The following is an 18,299-nucleotide window of genomic DNA, read 5'->3' as shown; positions in this document are numbered from 1 at the left end:
AAGGCGGTTTTTGAGGTGTCCCATTCGACCGAATTCCGCCGAAACGTGCGGTTTTTATGTGTCCCATTCGACCGAACGCTGCTCTATAAATTGGCTTTTGGAATGAGCATGAATTATATTTTTATCTTCACCTAGTCAAGAAAAGTAACTGAACCAAAACTGAAATAGTAAACTTAACCAACTCTAACCTAACCTAACCTAACCTAACCTAACCTAACCTAAACATGGATCTTCGATAGTACATATCTTATAAATAAAATACCAAATCACCCCGCCAATTGGGCTACATTTTAAAATTCTTTCGGTTGAATGGGATTCGGTCGAATGGGAATAAACGTATAGAACAGGGTTTAGTGAACTAAAGTTTATTTTTCATAAATATTTCAATATTTCCGCGTAAAAGTTGTCTTTGTTTACCAAATGTAGTTTAATCCCTGGTTTTAAACCAAAGTTTGAAAAGGGTATTAGTCGAAGTAATACCGGCCGGAAAATGGAACCTTCGATGCGGTGTACGCATTTCAAAGTGCCTCCAGTCTGCGAAGTTACAAGTTTCATTTTTAAAATCAAAATGTTTATAAAAGACGGCTACTTCATGGAAAATGTTCAAAAGTATTGGTTTAATTCGGAAATAGTCCTTCAGCTGCACGTGACTACGTGATACATTTTGATAGTCTAGATGAATATCTTATCTCTTAAGAAATATATTATATTCTTTTGATTCTATGTATTCCATACACTACTATAGCGTTATATTTGGGCACTTTCTAAATTGTTATGATGAAATTTCACAATCGTAATTTAATTTGGTTCTTTTGACCAAAATATATTTATTCATACTAAGGGAGAATTTTCCTGTTCGAGTCGGAGTACAAATATTGTCCCAAAATGGCTGCCTGTGGCCTTTTTAGCAGTGGCGTCACCAGGATTTCAAAACTGTTCGCGCTTAAGCCATAAGCACTCGTCAGGGGCGTCTCATTGGGTGATATGGGAAAGGGTGGGGGGGGGGCTCCCCAAATATTTTGTAAAGTTGAAATATTGAGGGCGACTAGGAAAAATGAAATTTTGTATGACCATTTTTAAGTTTAAAGAAACTTTTGCCAAGTAATATGGAAAAATTCGGAATTTTAGGAGGTGCTTTTCGGAAATTTTAGGTGACACTTCAGAAATTTTTCAAGTGACTCAAGCGCTGCCTAAAACACCCTAGCAACGCCACTGCTTTTTAGCAGATAAATTCTGGCTAGCAGATGACAAAATCCGATTTACTCCTTTACACCTCCTTTTGAGAAGGAGTAAAAAGAGTAGCCCTAATACTCCGGAACAAGCGAATATTTTGTGGGCAGGAGTAATTCTCATCTACGGAACAGGCGAATCAAACGTTTTAGGGTAAAAAGAGTACACTTTTAGTCCGAGAACAGGCCAAAAGAAACCACCTACTGTTAGAGCTTCAGTGGGATCGGGAACAACGCTAAAGTGATTATCAAGATAATCATTTTCCCTAAGTAGAAATAAAACTATGATTGCTTTGGGTATTTGAGGCGTTTTATCGTTTATGAAAAACATAACTCTAAAAATGGCGCCATTAAACCAAAGCCGCGGGGCGATACTACTGTCTAAAAGTAGTCCCGAAACTGTAAATACGGCATCCCTACACTCCTCTTCCGCAGCGAAAGTTTCCAGCGCCTCCGCGCGCTGATGACCCGAAAAGATCCATATAGATCACACGCGCCACGACTGGGGGAAAGAGCCCACTCGAGAGTGTTGAGTAGTTGAAAGCCTATATGGATCGGCGGGACTGGAAATCACTTTATCGTTGCGGAGATATCGAGTGTTGGACCAAATATTTCTATCGAATCGGAGGCACTCCTCCGCTCGCTCTCCGACGTCCAAAAATTGACGATGAAAAAGAAAAGGTGATCCAAAAAAAGTTGAAGGTGAAACCTCCGAACGGGAAGAGAAAAAAATTTTGATCTCGAAAGCGGTTTTAATTTCCTCTTTCGATGGTCACCCTCGGTCTTTTCGAGGCTCACCCTTTGAACGAGACTGAGCGCTTTTACGGAGGAGAATCACTTAGAATGGAGTAGAGATTATGTCGTTTAAGAGTCCAAGTAGAAAACGAAATATCCTCGATGATACCTCGATACTTTGACCTTTTCGCACTCGTCTTCTTGAGACGAATCTTCCTGATGAAGCCTCAAGGCTAGTTCCCACTTGACGAATTTTCGAGACGAATAACATTTTCGCGCAACGAAAAAAGACGCGTTTTTTCGGTCGCTGGGGAAGCGGTTCTCACTTTAGCGCGAAAATTTAAAAACGCTGAAAACCACTCGGGCGGGTTTTTAGTAATGTTTTAGGCCTAACATAAAAAATCAGTTCAAAATGAACCAAATGGATGTTCCTGTTGATAATTTCAATAAATAGACGATTCTATTCTTGAGATAATTACCTTTACTTCAGTATCTTGGTCAAGTTGGCTGAGCCGCTTTTCTAAAGACCTAGGCTTAATAAGTGACGGACGGGAGCGGAAGAGATCGAGGGAACGCGTTTTCTGATTGGCTGAAGCTTTTTATCGCCAAGGTGTGGACGACAAAAATAAAACATTCGCTAGATACCGCGGAGACGCGACTTTAGCGGCGAATTTGAAAAAAATCGTAAATTTTATTCGCGAGCGTCAATTTTCAGCGCGAAAATTGTTTTTTTCGCTAAGTGGGAACTATAGCTTATAGTTTCTACTAGATCGTAAATATTTGGTATACGTGGAAAATTTGGGAAAGATGTCATTACGCGTGCTAGTGTCAACTAGAGGAAAAATTTGATGGACTAAACTTTATTAGAAATAACACAGTACCAAGCGTTAGTTTTGCTTTATCTATATGTATAGATAGATCTTAAATTTAGGGTTTAGTTTGAATTGAGTCAATAGTTACGCGACTGGAAGTAGTTTAAATAAATTGCGATTCAAATTCTTCTTTGTTCATTCATGAGCAAAAAATTAAAGGAAAGAAGTCTTCCTTTTCTTAAAATCTGTACAAATGTCGAGGAAAATTTGTCAATCTTTTCTTTAGCAGGCTAAGAGGTCTGCTTCTTAATTGTGATACGATATCCCTTACGAAAATAGGAGTATTATTTTAACTAGGATAATTAAGGATGAAGTCTTAGATTTGACTTAAACAAACCTACCGCGTGTAAAATATTTGCAGACTAAATATATAACTCACAGAAGAATTAATATCTTAAAAACGTCTTTATCACTGCGATATATTTTACAGTGATTTTAAATCCTTAATAAGATTTAAAATTGACTGAAATAAAGATAAAATATAGATTCTAATCACCTTTTCATCTAAGATTTGAAAAGTTCTTAAAGAAGGTTTAAATTTAAAGCCTAAAAGTTGTTTTAATAAAAATATGTGAAAGTTGAAAAATCTTTATTTTAGCCTTAGATAAGCTCGGAAGTACGGTATAAAATAAAGATTTAACATATATTGAAATACGAATTTTTAATACCAAAAAATTATGGAAAATTTTATCTCATTATTTTTAAAACATAAATAAGATTCAAATATGTTTTGATTATAGTTTATAAATACAGCTTAGATCTTACCAAACCTCACGCGCGTAAAATATTGGCTAACTAAATATAACTCTCAGAAGTTTTATTCATATTTTAAATACTTGTTTAGTACTACGCTACCTTTCGATTTATATTAAGTCCTAAAGTTTCAAAATTGACGGAAATAAGGATGCAAAAAGGATTTAAAAAATCTTGAACAAGGTTTAAAATTAAATCCTAAACTGTTGGTCGATAAAAATATCTGCAATTTAAAATTCCTTGTTTTAACCTTATTAGAGTGCTAAAGTCAGTTAAAAAATATATTGGAGTATGTATTTTAAATACTAAATTAAGTGTACATCAAGTTCCAATTATGGATTAAGTAAGGATCAAATATTAATCAAGAAGTATTTTCGATATGAATTAGTTTGAAAGGAAAATTTAAAGCTGAATTAGTTTCAATTGTCTTAAATTTGTAATATTTTGACTAAATTTGACACTCGGATAAGACTACATTTACGTTCAAAATAAGATTAGCATAATAGGAATACTTTAGGATGAAATATATATTTAAAGTTAAGATCCAAAAATTACTTGAATTCGATAATAAAATGAAGCATAACTAACCTAGACGAAATTAAAAAACGTAGTATAAAATAATATTATTTTATCTTCAAACTAGTCTAAAAATAATATTGGCAATACAGCTTTTTAGGAGTAAATTTGACGCTAAAATCAGACTTAATTAGCTCTTATACAGGGTGTTTTTATTTTGCTCAAAAAATGATTTTTTTCAAAAACCATGTTTTCTAGAAAGTTGAAATTTGTACTGTACATTATAGGTGCCGGGGGACACTTTCGACCAAAATTGCATCTAAATCTAAAAATATTTTCACGTTTCTTGGAAATTTAAATTTTAACCGCTAGGTGCTATAAGAAAATTGTCAATGAGAAAATTGTAGAGCGTCACCGAAAACGTACAAATAGCGTTGGCGCGAAAAAATAGACTTAAGTGTGAAATAAACACGTATTTTTGAAACATCAAAATATTACTAATATTTAACACTAATCAAAACCTAAATATAAAGTACTGCCTAAACAGCCTAATTAAAAAAAATGATTTAGCATCTGACCAAAATCGAAGCTGTTTTTAATAAAAACCATTTTTAAGCCACGTTCATCCTTATTTCAACTTAAATCCATGTATAATTTTGACCTTAAAGAAGGATTATTTACAATTGTAGAATAGAAATATCAGATTAAAAAAGTTAGGGATTTATCAACTAAAATATTTCGAATAACTGACAATAGAGAGAGTTCAAAGATTTTAGACAAAGTGTACGGGATTTTGGTAAATGTCCGACCCCTCGGTATTAGATTCAACTTCTAATTTCTAGTTTCATCGTAAAATGATGAAGCAAGATATTTTTAACACCCAAATTAGCACTTAATGTCATTATTATATGACAGCGAAGTTTTATATCGGAATATTTGACTGCAGCCATCTCTGGTAAACTAAACCAAACGCCGAAATTCAACGAACGCCAGTGCGTAAAAGATGCGTGATTAATATCGGTCACCGTAGAATAGCTGGTAATAATTTTACTATAAATTTCAATTAGCAGGTCACTTATAGAGCATACTAGCAGATCTCACAGAAATATTAATTTTGTTGCTCAAAAACTAATTTTCGTGTAAAAGAAATATCGTATTATCTTTTTAGATAGAGACTGTAGAAACTGCAAATAATTCAAATTATATGTAGACTAAATCAAATCTCCTATTTTCAGATTAGATGGAGACTAATATAACTCTGATTTATTTTAATCTGTTCCATTGCGCCGAATCCCATTCGACCGAACCCGATCCCATTCGACCGAAAAACCCGCACTTCTCCGGGTTTAGGATTCGGTTTTATCCGTTTCAGCATCTGTCAGAACAGCATGCAGTGTTACCTAACCTATAACCAGGCAATTTTTAAAGTGGTCAACTCATTTGCCCACTACCACCACAATTTCCTTTCCTTTCCTAAGCCTAACTATTTCCAATTGTGAATATTGCGTCGGTCGATTAGAAAAATACAGAACCCGCCTTTGGGCTAATTTCATCAAAAACATTGGCGGAATTCGGTCTAATGGGAATTCGGTCGAGTGAGATTCGGCGCAATGGGAAGATACCATTTATTCTACCGCAAGGTAGACTAAAACCTATCTCCTATTATCATTTTAGATTAAGACAAGAATAAATATATCATACTTAAATGTAGGCTAAAAAAGTATCTATAATGCAGCTTTAAATAAATCTTAAACTTTAGCTGATTATTCTAGCAAATAAAGACTTAACTAAGTCTGTGGATTAAAAATTATTTAAGATTTTTTTGGTTGAAACAAATTTGAGTCTTAAATCAGGCTATTGCGCTATAAGGATGAATATGGGATTGAGACAGTTTAAAAAATATATTTGAGTTTATTTTAGGGGCTCGTGTTTAAAAGTTGTTCATATCTACATTCTGCAATTGTAAATAAGCCTTCTTTAAGGTCGGAATTAAGCCTTAATTAGGGTAAAACTTGTCTTTTTTAAGTTTTAAGGGATATGGTACGTATAAAAATTTTGAAAGGGTTCCGCTTATGAAAGAACGCAATATTTTGCTGTCTTAGAAATTGTAAAGCGTTAATGGCTTGGACTTCCGAAAGTTTCATGGAAAGTCTATTTTTACTCTAGAATAATAATAATTTGCATCTTAAAGCAACTGAGGGCTCCTGTCTAGTTGCATTCGCTCGCACTAGATGTCGTTAGCCAGTTGAGTAAGCATCAAAATCTAGCCTAAAAGGTGTGGCAAAGTAGGAGCTTCTCGCGTTGATTGGCTTTTCGGAATCACGTGATTATCAACTCGCCAATTAATGGCAGACAACTCGCCTTTCGTTTAAGTCCCAGGAAAGTGCTGCCACCTAGAAGTGTTTTTAGAAGGATTTTTTGTAAACTTGTTTCCTTTTTTTTACATGCTAGTTTTAATTAAAATTTATATTAAAAATTCACTGTAGGCCTCCAAAGGTTTCTTGGAAGGTCAATTTTTAATATATATAGTTTTTTTTGTCTTACTATGTTCTTCCCCTTTAAATCAATAATACGTAGGCCTATTAATTTTTAATATTAGTGTTCCCGTGAGTATTTCTAGTTCCATATATGAGGTGAAAACTAGATTTTCGCTCTCTAAGCTGTCCGGAACGGACCACTGCTAACTTTCTACATTCTGTCCCAGCAAACCAAAAGCTCGAAATTGGCCGTAAACTGCTTGGAGATTGGCCAAAAGAATGAGTCTATTGTAAATATATCATTGTCACCGTATGTAATGACCCTCAACGTTCCGAAAACGGTCGGCTAATGGGTGGAAGTAGCCCTCAATTTACCGGACGTTCTTCAAATCGTTTATTCCCATTCGACCGAAATCCCATTCGACCGAAAGAATTTTGAAATGTAGCCCAATTGGCGGGGTGATTTGGTATTTTATTTAAAAGGTATGTACTATCGAAGATCCATGGTTAGGTTAGGTTAGGTTAGAGTAGGTTAAGTTTACTATTTCAGTTTTGGTTCAGTTACTTTTCTTGACTAGGTGAAGATAAAAATATAATTCATGCTCATTCCAAAAGCCAATTTATATAGCAGCGTTCGGTCGAATGGGACACATAAAAACCGCACGTTTCGGCGGAATTCGGTCGAATGGGACACCTCAAAAACCGCCTTCGGTCGAATGGGATTTCGGTCGAATGGGACTAAAGCCTTCAAATGACCCGAAGTGACCGGCAAATCTTCACTTTAATGATAAGAATTGACCAACAAATGACCGAAGCAGACCCGCAAGTCAATGACTTTAAACTGCTTCTTCAAGCCAGCAACAAAGACATTAAGTCAACTACGATATACTGAAGTACATATGAAATTGATAAATAATAATGTCAGTTTGAAAAATGAAGAGGCAATTACATTCGAACATTCATAAAATATATTTACATTTATTTCGGTTTTCCAAATTATTCCAAAAATTTGAATTGCCAAAATGTTTCGAAAATATATCTTTTTATCTAAAGCATTTCTGAATATTTGATCCTTTGGGGAAAGCCGATACCCTTTCAAACTGATTTGGGAAGTATCATGTTTTTAAAGCAAGTGACGGCTCTATCAAAAAAGTTAAAAAAGTTTACAAAAATGCTTCTAAAAGCGTTTCTACGTGGCAGCACTTTCCGGGGACTCAAGCGAAAGGCGAGTTATCTGCCATCTATTGGCTTCCAGAAACCACGTGTTTAATAAGTTAATATTCACGTGATTTCGAAAAGCCAATCAACGCGAGAAGCTCCCAATTTGGCACACCTTTTAGGCTAGATTTTGATGCTTACTCAACTTGTTTGGATTAATACGCTAACGACATCTAGTGCGAGCGATTGTAACTAGACTGCCACTTGCTTTAATTTATTTCTATACCTGGCTTTATTTTCTTCTTACGGCTGTCTTCCACGTATTCGGTTTACGAACCCAGATCGATTGAAATTTTCTTAAGGGTTCCGCTATGGTAACAGTTTAGAATTCAAAGTAATTCGAATTCGATAATGACGTTACGGTGGCGGCCATAAACGAACACGTTCGATGACTTACCAAATTAACGAGTGCAGTTTTAGATTTGTTTTCCTTCAGTTTGGGTTTTTGGTTAGAATAGTTCTTTTTTGAGATAAAACTATGATATGTATTCTGTAATTTGTTTAGACCAATTTTTTGTTTAGCCTATTCTAGTTATTCTTTTAATAAATCTGACACTTGACAAATATACTAAAAAACAATACATTTTGACAATTTTTAAGTTGTTAATTAACTGTCATTTTAAATTTTCATGAGAATGAATTTGTTTTATTTTGTTATATAGATAATAACATAAGCCTATCAACCCTAAGTTTGAATCGAAAGGCAGTGTTGGTTCAAGCAAACGACTGGCGAAAGTACAGCGCTAAATCCACCCGGTGGCGGAAAAGAGAAACGTAACGCGTCCCGCAATGCATGATGCCAGCTGCTTTGGTAAGAGAGAGGTGCGTAGAGAGAGAGAAAGGGGGAAGGAAGAAGCTTCAATTTATCTCTACCAGGTGCCGATACTATCGCCTGATTTCTTCTTTTTCGCCCGTCCAGTGGTGGTACAAAGGGCGCTATGCGCGTTTCAAACTTAGAGGTTATAGGCTTATGATAATAACTTAAAATATATTCAAAATCTTTTAAAAAAGGAGTTTAAAGTCATACTTTTGTTCGATACTTATAGTGCCAAATAAATTTTGTTTTATATTATTTATTAGTCTTCTAAACTAATGCAATTTTTTATTTACTTGTTTTATTTTCTGGTTAGAAATACAAGATCCAAAATTGTCCATTGCCAATTTTCTCTAGCTACCATAGTTTGTCCAATATCAGTAGTCATAGTTGGACAAAACTTAGTATAGTCTTTTTGTTAAAAAAATTAACGTGATATTGGTTAGCATTGTAGTCTCGTGCGTCGCGAGTTCAGGTTGACTGACATATTATTAACTTTTCCATATTTAATTCATTTTAATCAGGAATCCATACCTCTACTTGGAATGCTTATCCCCTCTCGCGTAGTCGTTTGTTAAATGAACGTAGTGACGTCAAATAAACCGTCAGCCACATCGAGACAAAACTCTGCCGCAATAAGCATTCCAAGTAGAGGTATGAATTCCTATTTTAACTTATTATTTGATGAATTTTCGTACGTGGAATTATTTGTAAATATTTTCCATAAGAAATGATTTAATAAGATATATTCAAGAAGTAAGAACTAATAAATAATAAATAAATAAATAAAATAAACCCACTTATTTCCATTTATCACACGTATTCCGATTTATTTACTAAATCTACGTGGCAAAATATCTCGTGAAATTCCCGGCAGAGGTCGTTGTCCAAGAGGAAACGGCTTAATTCGGTGACGGCGCCACTTGATATTCGCGGACGGGGCCTCGTTAATATTATTTGATTAGTCGTTGATAAAAAAGTACATTAAATTAAACACCTTCTTAATGAATTCGCGCCATTAATTATTTTGATCGCGCGACGCTCAAATGATTAGCGAAGCGAGGCGGTGTTCGCACTCGTCTCTCCTCGAAAGGTTAAACTATAACGAATGGCCGACAACGATCTTGGCTAATGTCGTTCCTCGTGGGAACCGGGCCTCCCTTGACAAGACTCGCGCGCCCGATAAATCAGACGCATTTTTCTCGACTGGGGAAAAAAGGCGACGGTAGAGGGCGTCAAAAAGAATTAATAAAAATCGTCTCCCGCTGAGGGGAGCGCGCGTGGCCGGGTTGCCAGCTTTTGTTTAGCCGCGTGAGCCCGGCAAATCCCTCCAGACTGAGCACAATGCTCGGCTGGATTACTCTCTCGCTATCTCTTCATTAAAGGTAGACGCTCTTTGTCAACTATATAGCGCCCCCCTTCGACCAAATTAACGAATATAAGCTCGCCGTCACTGTCCCTTATTGCTGGCTCGTTAGCGGCTTCCTTTACCTTCGCACCTTGGACATTTTTAGGGAAATTCCTGTTTCAGAATCTCTTAGAACTTTGTTAGTATTTATGTTTACTAAGGAATAATTAGACATTTCTTCATTTAAAAATTGAGTCTTTAGCCACGGCCAACTTTGATCTCGCGTAGTGTTGATAATTTTCTGGAAAATTAAAAAGCGGAAAATTTTCAGCAAATCGGAAAAATAAAAAATTAAAACATAAATTACTTTTTAAGGGTTTTTAAAGTTTTGAACTTTTTATCGATATGAAATGTCTAATAACCGTAAACATACTAAAAAACATTAATAGTGTTACATTGATAAACGTTTTAAACTAGTCTAGAGGTTTAGTTTTACCATGGACACTGTATCTCAAACCGGACGGGAAAAGCTGTAGCTTCCACCATACAAAATCACCTGCCGCCGCCACCGTCTCTCTGTAAAGGGGGGGGGGGTTCAAAAATTTTTAAAGTTTCGGGGCTGTCAAGGCCATATAATTCGTCACGTGGTCGAAAAAACGTTCTTTATCGTTTGAATACGACACCTGGTGAAATAAATTCAAATTATTCTGAGAATTATGGGAAATCGAATTTTCCCAAGAGTTCCTGCATTATCTTCGTAATTTAAAGGGTTATTTAATGATAATGAAAAAGTTGAATACTTTAAACAGGTAAGCAATTTATTCCTAAACTATTCTTTATAGTTTTCGTACATAAAATTATACAAAATATTAAATTTTTATAGTTAAAGTTGAAATTTAAGCCAAGGTGGTAATGTGAGGAATAGAAATCTCTTATACATATTTCAAACATGGAAAACCAAAACAAGTGAGTTGCATTTACAATGTAAACAGAGTCTATAGTGGATAGACTGTGGTGTAAATATAGTTACCGTTGCTATTACTATGTAGGTTTTAATATGACAATGTTTTTATTTGTAGATTAGTGGTTACGCTGAATGACTTATTAGTGGCGTTGGAAACCTTAAATTGCATCTCAAGATTTATTAATTGTTTACATTTATTCGTTAATTCATTTAAGGTGTCTTCGTTATTTTTTTCTAGGGTTGAAGACTTCTCTTTAAGCTCCTTATTTTCAAATATCAACTGGTTAATCAGAGCATCCTTTTCATTAATAATTGATGAGTAATGGTATTTTATTATACACGAATGTTCACAGTGGCTGATGGTAAACTCATTCTTCATGCTCATTTGTGGTACTGGTAACGTACTTTCCTCGTTGTTAATAACAACATCTGCTCTTAGCGACAACGTTTCATCCGGAGGAAGAACCAGATAGTTATAACCTAACCGTACTGTGAATAAAAACAAGGTAAAAATGTTATAATTTATTATAAATAAATAAATACTTATAAGTTAATTTCCAACCTTTGAAAGGCTTTAAAACAATATGTTCAAAAGATTTCCAAGGAAAGTAACAAGGGAGAAAATCATTGTAATGTTTGACTCCAGCTGGGTTGAAATGGTATCTGCAGATTTTGCTAGTTGCTGAAGGAATCCAGTTTCAAAATTTGCTTTTGAACTTGTGCATGGTTTAGAAATCATGAGGAGCTGATTGAATCCTACTAATCCATTCTTCTTTCAAAGTCTTGTCCCTTGGAAACAAATGAAAGCTAGCTTTACTCTTGTAGCTGTTTTTCCCACAACCGATAACACAACATCTTGTTCCTCCCCTTTTGGGAGTTTCTGAAGAACTGTAAATAATATACTATCATTAAAAATTGAACATTCAATAAAATAGGCGAAATTATTTATTATAAATTACCTGTTTTGTCTCTCGATCTCGTTTGAAAATCGTATTTTACACCTAAACTTATTAAGCCTTACCGATAACTTAAGTAGCAGACGATTTATACAGTCCTAGCTAAGCAGACAGAAATCGCGAAATTGTTGATACCAATAATACCTAGCGAATCCCCAGTAGATGGCGCATTTCAAACGATAAAGAAATAAGGTTTACATTCTTTCGAATGACCTTGACGGCCCTGCAAAACGAGTACGGCCGACTATTTCAGCTAATACGAAGTAGGCCGCAAACGGACAGTGAGGGGGTACCTCTTTTAGGCTGAGATACAGTGTCCATGGTTTTACTTTTCGATTCGAAAAAATGAGGCGAAAATGCCGCTTTATTTAAATTTGCAAATAATATATTAGACTAATAGGCCTAATGGAATGAAAACTTTTTTTTATTTTTTTCGGAAAAATACGGAAAATTTTCGGTCATTTTCCGGAAACTTTTCCGACTTACAACACTAATCTCGCGCTATAGTGGCCAACCCATTCGTTGAAGTTTCTATGTTAACTTACGAGCAAAAGATATCTGTAGGGTTTGAGCGCCCCTAGCGGAATATTATTTATAGAATAGTTTTTGCATTGAAGCCAGGGTCACGCTGGAACTTGTAATCCCGTTTAAATCATTGAAATTGAGATAAACTCGCACCGTTCAAATCGGTTTAAATACCAGTTTTGTCCAATGAAATTGAGATAAACTCGTAATTAAAACTGATTTCCACCAAATCGGTCAGTTACCATTTCCGCAATTGTATAACGCCATCTAGCATCGGTATTAAGAATGTTTTCTTTCATATTTCGAGAAAAGGCGTCTAACTAGCTAGCGAAAGATTCAATTTAGCTACGAATTTAGTTCGTAAATCTTAAATGAAATGTTAATTTAAGGATTAAAATGGCAAAATAGTTCGCAGATCGAAAATTATTCCTGAGAAAAAATGATGGCGTTACTGTTTCGATTCCAATTTTGAGTCTGGGTTAAACAACTCCTCAAAAACGTGAACGGGAAAACTTGTAGGAGATTAGATTGTACAGATTAAAACTATATCTATACACTTCCTACAAGTTTCCCCGTTCACGTGTTCGAGAACTGACTTCCTTTGTCTAATACTTTTTCAACGACTCGTACGTTCTCAGAAACCTAAATACGTTCTTTATTTTTTATTTTCGCCCATAGATGGCACCACGATTTTTAATGGTATTTTAAGTATAGCCGCGACCTTAAATATCACGTAGCTTCTCTTTGGGAGCACGCTGTGGGGAATTTCTATAAAAAATTGAAACAAAGTAGCTTTTAGAGACGCGCTACTTCGAATTATAGAGAGAGGCCCCAATTCCAGGGAGAGCTTTTTTCTTCGGAAATTTTTAAGTGTTTGTCTTAGGGAATACGGCGCTCATTACCGAGCGTGGGAAGTGATTGAATAGTAGCGCCTCTAGTGGCGACGAGCCGAAGTTCCGCTTTTCTTGGCTAATTGGCTCCAACTTCGGTTTTTTTTTCATTCGGGTTAGGCCTAATGAATAGCTCAGCGATAAAAAAACCCTAAAACGAACGCAAAAAAACCTTTCGAATGTCCTTTAGACGATTTTTGAGAGCAGCCACGCGCGGCGATAAAACATAAATGAGTTTTGCATTACACCACTTTGAAACACCCATTAAAAAGGTGCCTCTAAACCCCGCGGGGTGGCGTTACTCTCACGGGTTGTTTTTTTTTATGAAACTAACTACTTCAGTCAAAGACGTCATTATTATAAGATTCTTTTGGCTTCTGCACATTAACGTTAAAAGAAAATAACGCGATCAATTGCTTTAATTAATTAAAAGTTCTACAAAGCAATTTTCTCTTTGGGAAGTTCTTCTATTGAGCGTTGTAATGTTGTATTCATTAAGGAGTAAATTGTCCGTTTTGTAAGAGAGTGGTTGGAATATTGGAACTGTTCAAAAATTACTAGTTGAAATACGGTTACTAAATGGTGGTGTATAAAAAGCTGCGTGTTTTTTTTTTTTGGTAAAATCGTAGAAAAGACTCTGAGATAGCGCAGATAATAGACTATTTTGTCAAATTTCGAATTGTTAAATTTGAACAGTAAATTTGCTAACTTGGAACATATGGATAAAAAACCGACCAACTATGAACAAAGTCTTCTAAGTTTGATCAGAAAACCGAATTACTATAGACAAAGTCTTGTAAGTTTGATCAGAAAACCGAATTACTATAGACAAAGTCTTCTAAGTTTGATCAGAAAACCGAATTTCTATAGACAAAGTCTTGTAAGTTTGATCAGAAAACCGAATAACTATAGACAAAGTCTTCTAAGTTTGAGCAGAAAACCGAATAACTAAAGCCAGTCTTCTAAATTTGATCAGAAAACCGAATAACTATAGACAAAGTCTTCTAAATTTGATCAGAAAACCGAATAACTATAGACAAAATCTTCTAAATTTGATCAGAAAACCGAATAACTATAGACAAAATCTTCTAAGTTTGAGCAGAAAACCGAATAACTATAGACAAAGTCTTCTAAGTTTGAGCAGACAACCGAATAACTATAGACAAAGTCTTCTAAGTTTGAGCAGACAACCGAATAACTATAGACAAAGTCTTCTAAGTTTGATCAGAAAACCGAATAACTATAGACAAAGTCTTCTAAGTTTGAGCAGACAACCGAATAACTATAGACAAAGTCTTCTAAGTTTGATCAGAAAACCGAATAACTATTGACAAAGTCTTCTAAGTTTGATCAGAAAACCGAATAACTATAGACAAAGTCTTCTAAGTTTGATCAGAAAACCGAATAACTATAGACAAAGTCTTCTAAATTTGATCAGAAAACCGAATAACTATAGACAAAATCTTCTAAGTTTGAGCAGAAAACCGAATAACTATAGACAAAGTCTTCTAAGTTTGAGCAGACAACCGAATAACTATAGACAAAGTCTTCTAAGTTTGATCAGAAAACCGAATAACTATAGACAAAGTCTTCTAAGTTTGAGCAGACAACCGAATAACTATAGACAAAGTCTTCTAAGTTTGATCAGAAAACCGAATAACTATAGACAAAGTCTTCTAAGTTTGATCAGAAAACCGAATAACTATAGACAAAGTCTTCTAAATTTGATCAGAAAACCGAATAACTATAGACAAAATCTTCTAAGTTTGAGCAGAAAACCGAATAACTATAGACAAAGTCTTCTAAGTTTGAGCAGACAACCGAATAACTATAGACAAAGTCTTCTAAGTTTGATCAGAAAACCGAATAACTATAGACAAAGTCTTCTAAGTTTGAGCAGACAACCGAATAACTATAGACAAAGTCTTCTAAGTTTGATCAGAAAACCGAATAACTATAGACAAAGTCTTCTAAGTTTGATCAGAAAACCGAATAACTATAGACAAAGTCTTCTAAGTTTGATCAGAAAACCGAATAACTATAGACAAAGTCTTCTAAGTTTGAGCAGACAACCGAATAACTATAGACAAAGTCTTCTAAGTTTGATCAGAAAACCGAATAACTATAGACAAAGTCTTCTAAGTTTGATCAGAAAACCGAATAACTATAGACAAAGTCTTCTAAGTTTGAGCAGACAACCGAATAACTATAGACAAAGTCTTCTAAGTTTGATCAGAAAACCGAATAACTATAGACAAAGTCTTATAAGTTTGATCAGAAAACCGAATAACTATAGACAAAGTCTTCTAAGTTTGAGCAGACAACCGAATAACTATAGACAAAGTCTTCTAAGTTTGATCAGAAAACCGAATAACTATAGACAAAGTCTTCTAAGTTTGAGCAGACAACCGAATAACTATAGACAAAGTCTTCTAAGTTTGAGCAGAAAACCGAATAACTATAGACAAAGTCTTCTAAGTTTGAGCAGACAACCGAATAACTATAGACAAAGTCTTCTAAGTTTGATCAGAAAACCGAATAACTATAGACAAAGTCTTCTAAGTTTGATCAGAAAACCGAATAACTATAGACAAAGTCTTGTAAGTTTGAGCAGACAACCGAATAACTATAGACAAAGTCTTGTAAGTTTGAGCAGAAAACCGAATAACTATAAACTATATGCCGATTTAGTTCAAAGTCGGCCGTAATGTAGACCTATATGAGATATGAAATTTCCCAAAAGGAGACGTAGCACTACCCATTCGATTTGCCATGGCAACCGAAAATGTTTTTGACCACTTACAACCAAAATAAGATTTTTTTCTTATTTTACCCAAAATTTGTTTCAAATTTACCCTAAAAATGTTTCAATTTACCCAAACTTGATTAAATTTACCTAAATGTGGTCCAAATTACACATTTCGTGATTTTAAAAATTTTTCAAAATCCCATGCTTTTTTAAATGGAGATTTTATTGTTTTAAGTGATCAAAAACATTTTCGGTTGCCATAGCAAATCGAATGGGTAGTGCAACGTCTCCTTTTGGGAAATTTCATATTTCATATAGGTCTACATTACGCCCGACTTTGAACAAAATCGGCAATAAACACCTCGGGTACTTTCCTTGTTAGTACCGATATTGTCACACTGCTAGCGACGACGCCATTTTTAAAGATGGTGGCGAAAAGAGTGGGGAAAATCTAATCGAGAGAAACTCTTTCGTAATTGGTTCTACCATAAGTGTATAATATTGTTACATAAGTGTACCACTTCCTATTCTTCACATGCAAAGGTTTTAATGAGGTCTATTCTTAAGACAGACTGAATTACGGGCTTTGTCACCGTTTTGCGTCCGCTTGCTAACACGTCGCACGTAGCTTTTGACAGCGCCTCGCTAGGCGGATATTTTCTTCTTGTGATTACGTCACTCTGTTTCTAGCTCTCAGTAAAATATTCCCCAAAGTGAGAAACTTATATTATAGACTTATGGTTATACGAATACGTGAAGCTAAAATGGCTCTATAATCGCATTCAATTCATAAGCTATCCGGGCCGTGTGTATAAGCTGCAAAGTACTTTGCAGCCATTGCCGCGTCTACTTGCCGTGAAATTGCTCGTCTGTACGGTTCACTCTGTTAATTCCGTTAAATATGGAACAGATTTGAGGTAAAAAGGTCATGAAATTTAATATCAAGTAGCCAATTATAGCGTAATGTAGTTTGAGCCAATCCGGGATTCCTACGTATAACCTCAAGCGTAGGCGAAGACGAAAGTAATTGATACCAAAAAGGCAATTTCGCGTAGGAACCGGGTGCCCAGTTTTCCGGCTAATCGAGCAAGAATGTGGCAGGGTGTAAGCGCGCATCCGCCAGAAGGCGGTAATTCGGCCAAGTGGAGCGGCCCTAATTGTCTTTTAAAGGCTCCAAATCGTCGGTATTCAATTAGAGTCCGGCGTGTTTATTTAGGCATTCGCTTATTCGAAACACAGCATCGCTCTTAAGGGATGTGTCCGTAACGTGTCCTTCTCTTTGCCGCAGAGGGATCTTACTCTCCGATTGACGGGGAATCGCCGGCGGAGGACTCGATGCCTCCGGTGGACGAGGACAGCTGTCCTCGGAGCAGGGAGGACGCCGCCGCCAAGGGCAGGTCCTGCCTCCGCAAGTGCAAGTCCGACGCCGACTGCATCAGCACCAGGAAGAGGTGCCTCTGCGATGGACTCTGCGGATGGAGCTGCATCAGACCAGGTATCTTCCGCGCCCTCTCAAAGTTTCGAAACTATTCGAAGACGGTGAATTCAGTTACATTCATACGGTTCAAGTAGCTGAGACAAATAAGCCGGGATTAACTGACTTAAATCAAGTTCGTTAAAAAAAATCAATCCAGTTAGTTGGAAAATAATTAATTTAAATCAAGTTCGTTAAAAAAAATCAATCCAGTTAGTTGGAAAATAATTAGTTTAAACCAAGTTAGTTTGAAAATAATTAATTTAAATCAAGTTAGTTTGAAAATAATTAATTTAAATCAAGTTAGTTTGAAAATAATTAATTTAAATCAAGTTAGTTGGAAAATAATTAATTTAAATCAAGTTAGTTTGAAAATAATTAATTTAAATCAAGTTAGTTTGAAAATAATTAATTTAAATCAAGTTAGTTTGAAAATAATTAATTTAAATCAAGTTAGTTTGAAAATAATTAATTTAAATCAAGTTAGTTTGAAAATAATTAATTTAAATCAAGTTAGTTTGAAAATAATTAATTTAAATCAAGTTAGTTAGAAAATCATTGATTTAAATGAAGTAAAAAGTCATTGGTTTAAACGAAGTTAAAAATCATTGATTTAAATCAAGATAAAAATCATTGATTTAAATGAAGATAAAAATCATTGATTTAAATCAAGTTAAAAATCATTGATTTAAATCAAGTTAGTTAAAAAAATCTATCCAGTTAGTTGGAAAATAATTAATTTAAATCAAGTTAGTTTGAAAATAATTAATTTAAATCAA

The 18,299-nt window shown here is 35.0% G+C and overlaps 1 protein-coding gene and 1 long non-coding RNA gene across 3 annotated transcripts in view; one reads left to right on the top strand and one right to left on the bottom strand.

Moving 5' to 3' along the window:
- Hasp (Hig-anchoring scaffold protein) overlaps window positions 1-18,299 on the top strand; it is a 177,182-nt gene that overhangs the window by 96,021 nt on the left and 62,862 nt on the right. For both annotated transcript variants that reach the window (XM_090173239.1, XM_090173238.1), the window contains exon 3: window positions 17,335-17,541. In XM_090173239.1, the coding sequence (XP_090029365.1) occupies window positions 17,335-17,541 (207 nt within the window). The remainder of the gene's footprint in view (window positions 1-17,334; window positions 17,542-18,299) is intronic.
- Window positions 11,101-11,970, bottom strand: LOC149948257 (uncharacterized). Its single transcript, XR_016480500.1, has 3 exons — window positions 11,886-11,970; window positions 11,489-11,814; window positions 11,101-11,415 (listed from the first exon to the last, which is right to left on the bottom strand). It is a non-coding gene; the product is annotated as an uncharacterized LOC149948257 (long non-coding RNA).

The sequence above is a fragment of the Leiobunum rupestre genome, chromosome 4 (assembly GCF_980474605.1).
Source record: "Leiobunum rupestre chromosome 4, qqLeiRupe1.1.hap1, whole genome shotgun sequence".
In the NCBI taxonomy this organism is placed as follows: Eukaryota; Metazoa; Arthropoda; class Arachnida; order Opiliones; family Sclerosomatidae; genus Leiobunum; species Leiobunum rupestre.
Note: the sequence above shows the minus strand (reverse complement) of the source record. Positions and strands in the feature narration are given on the sequence as shown.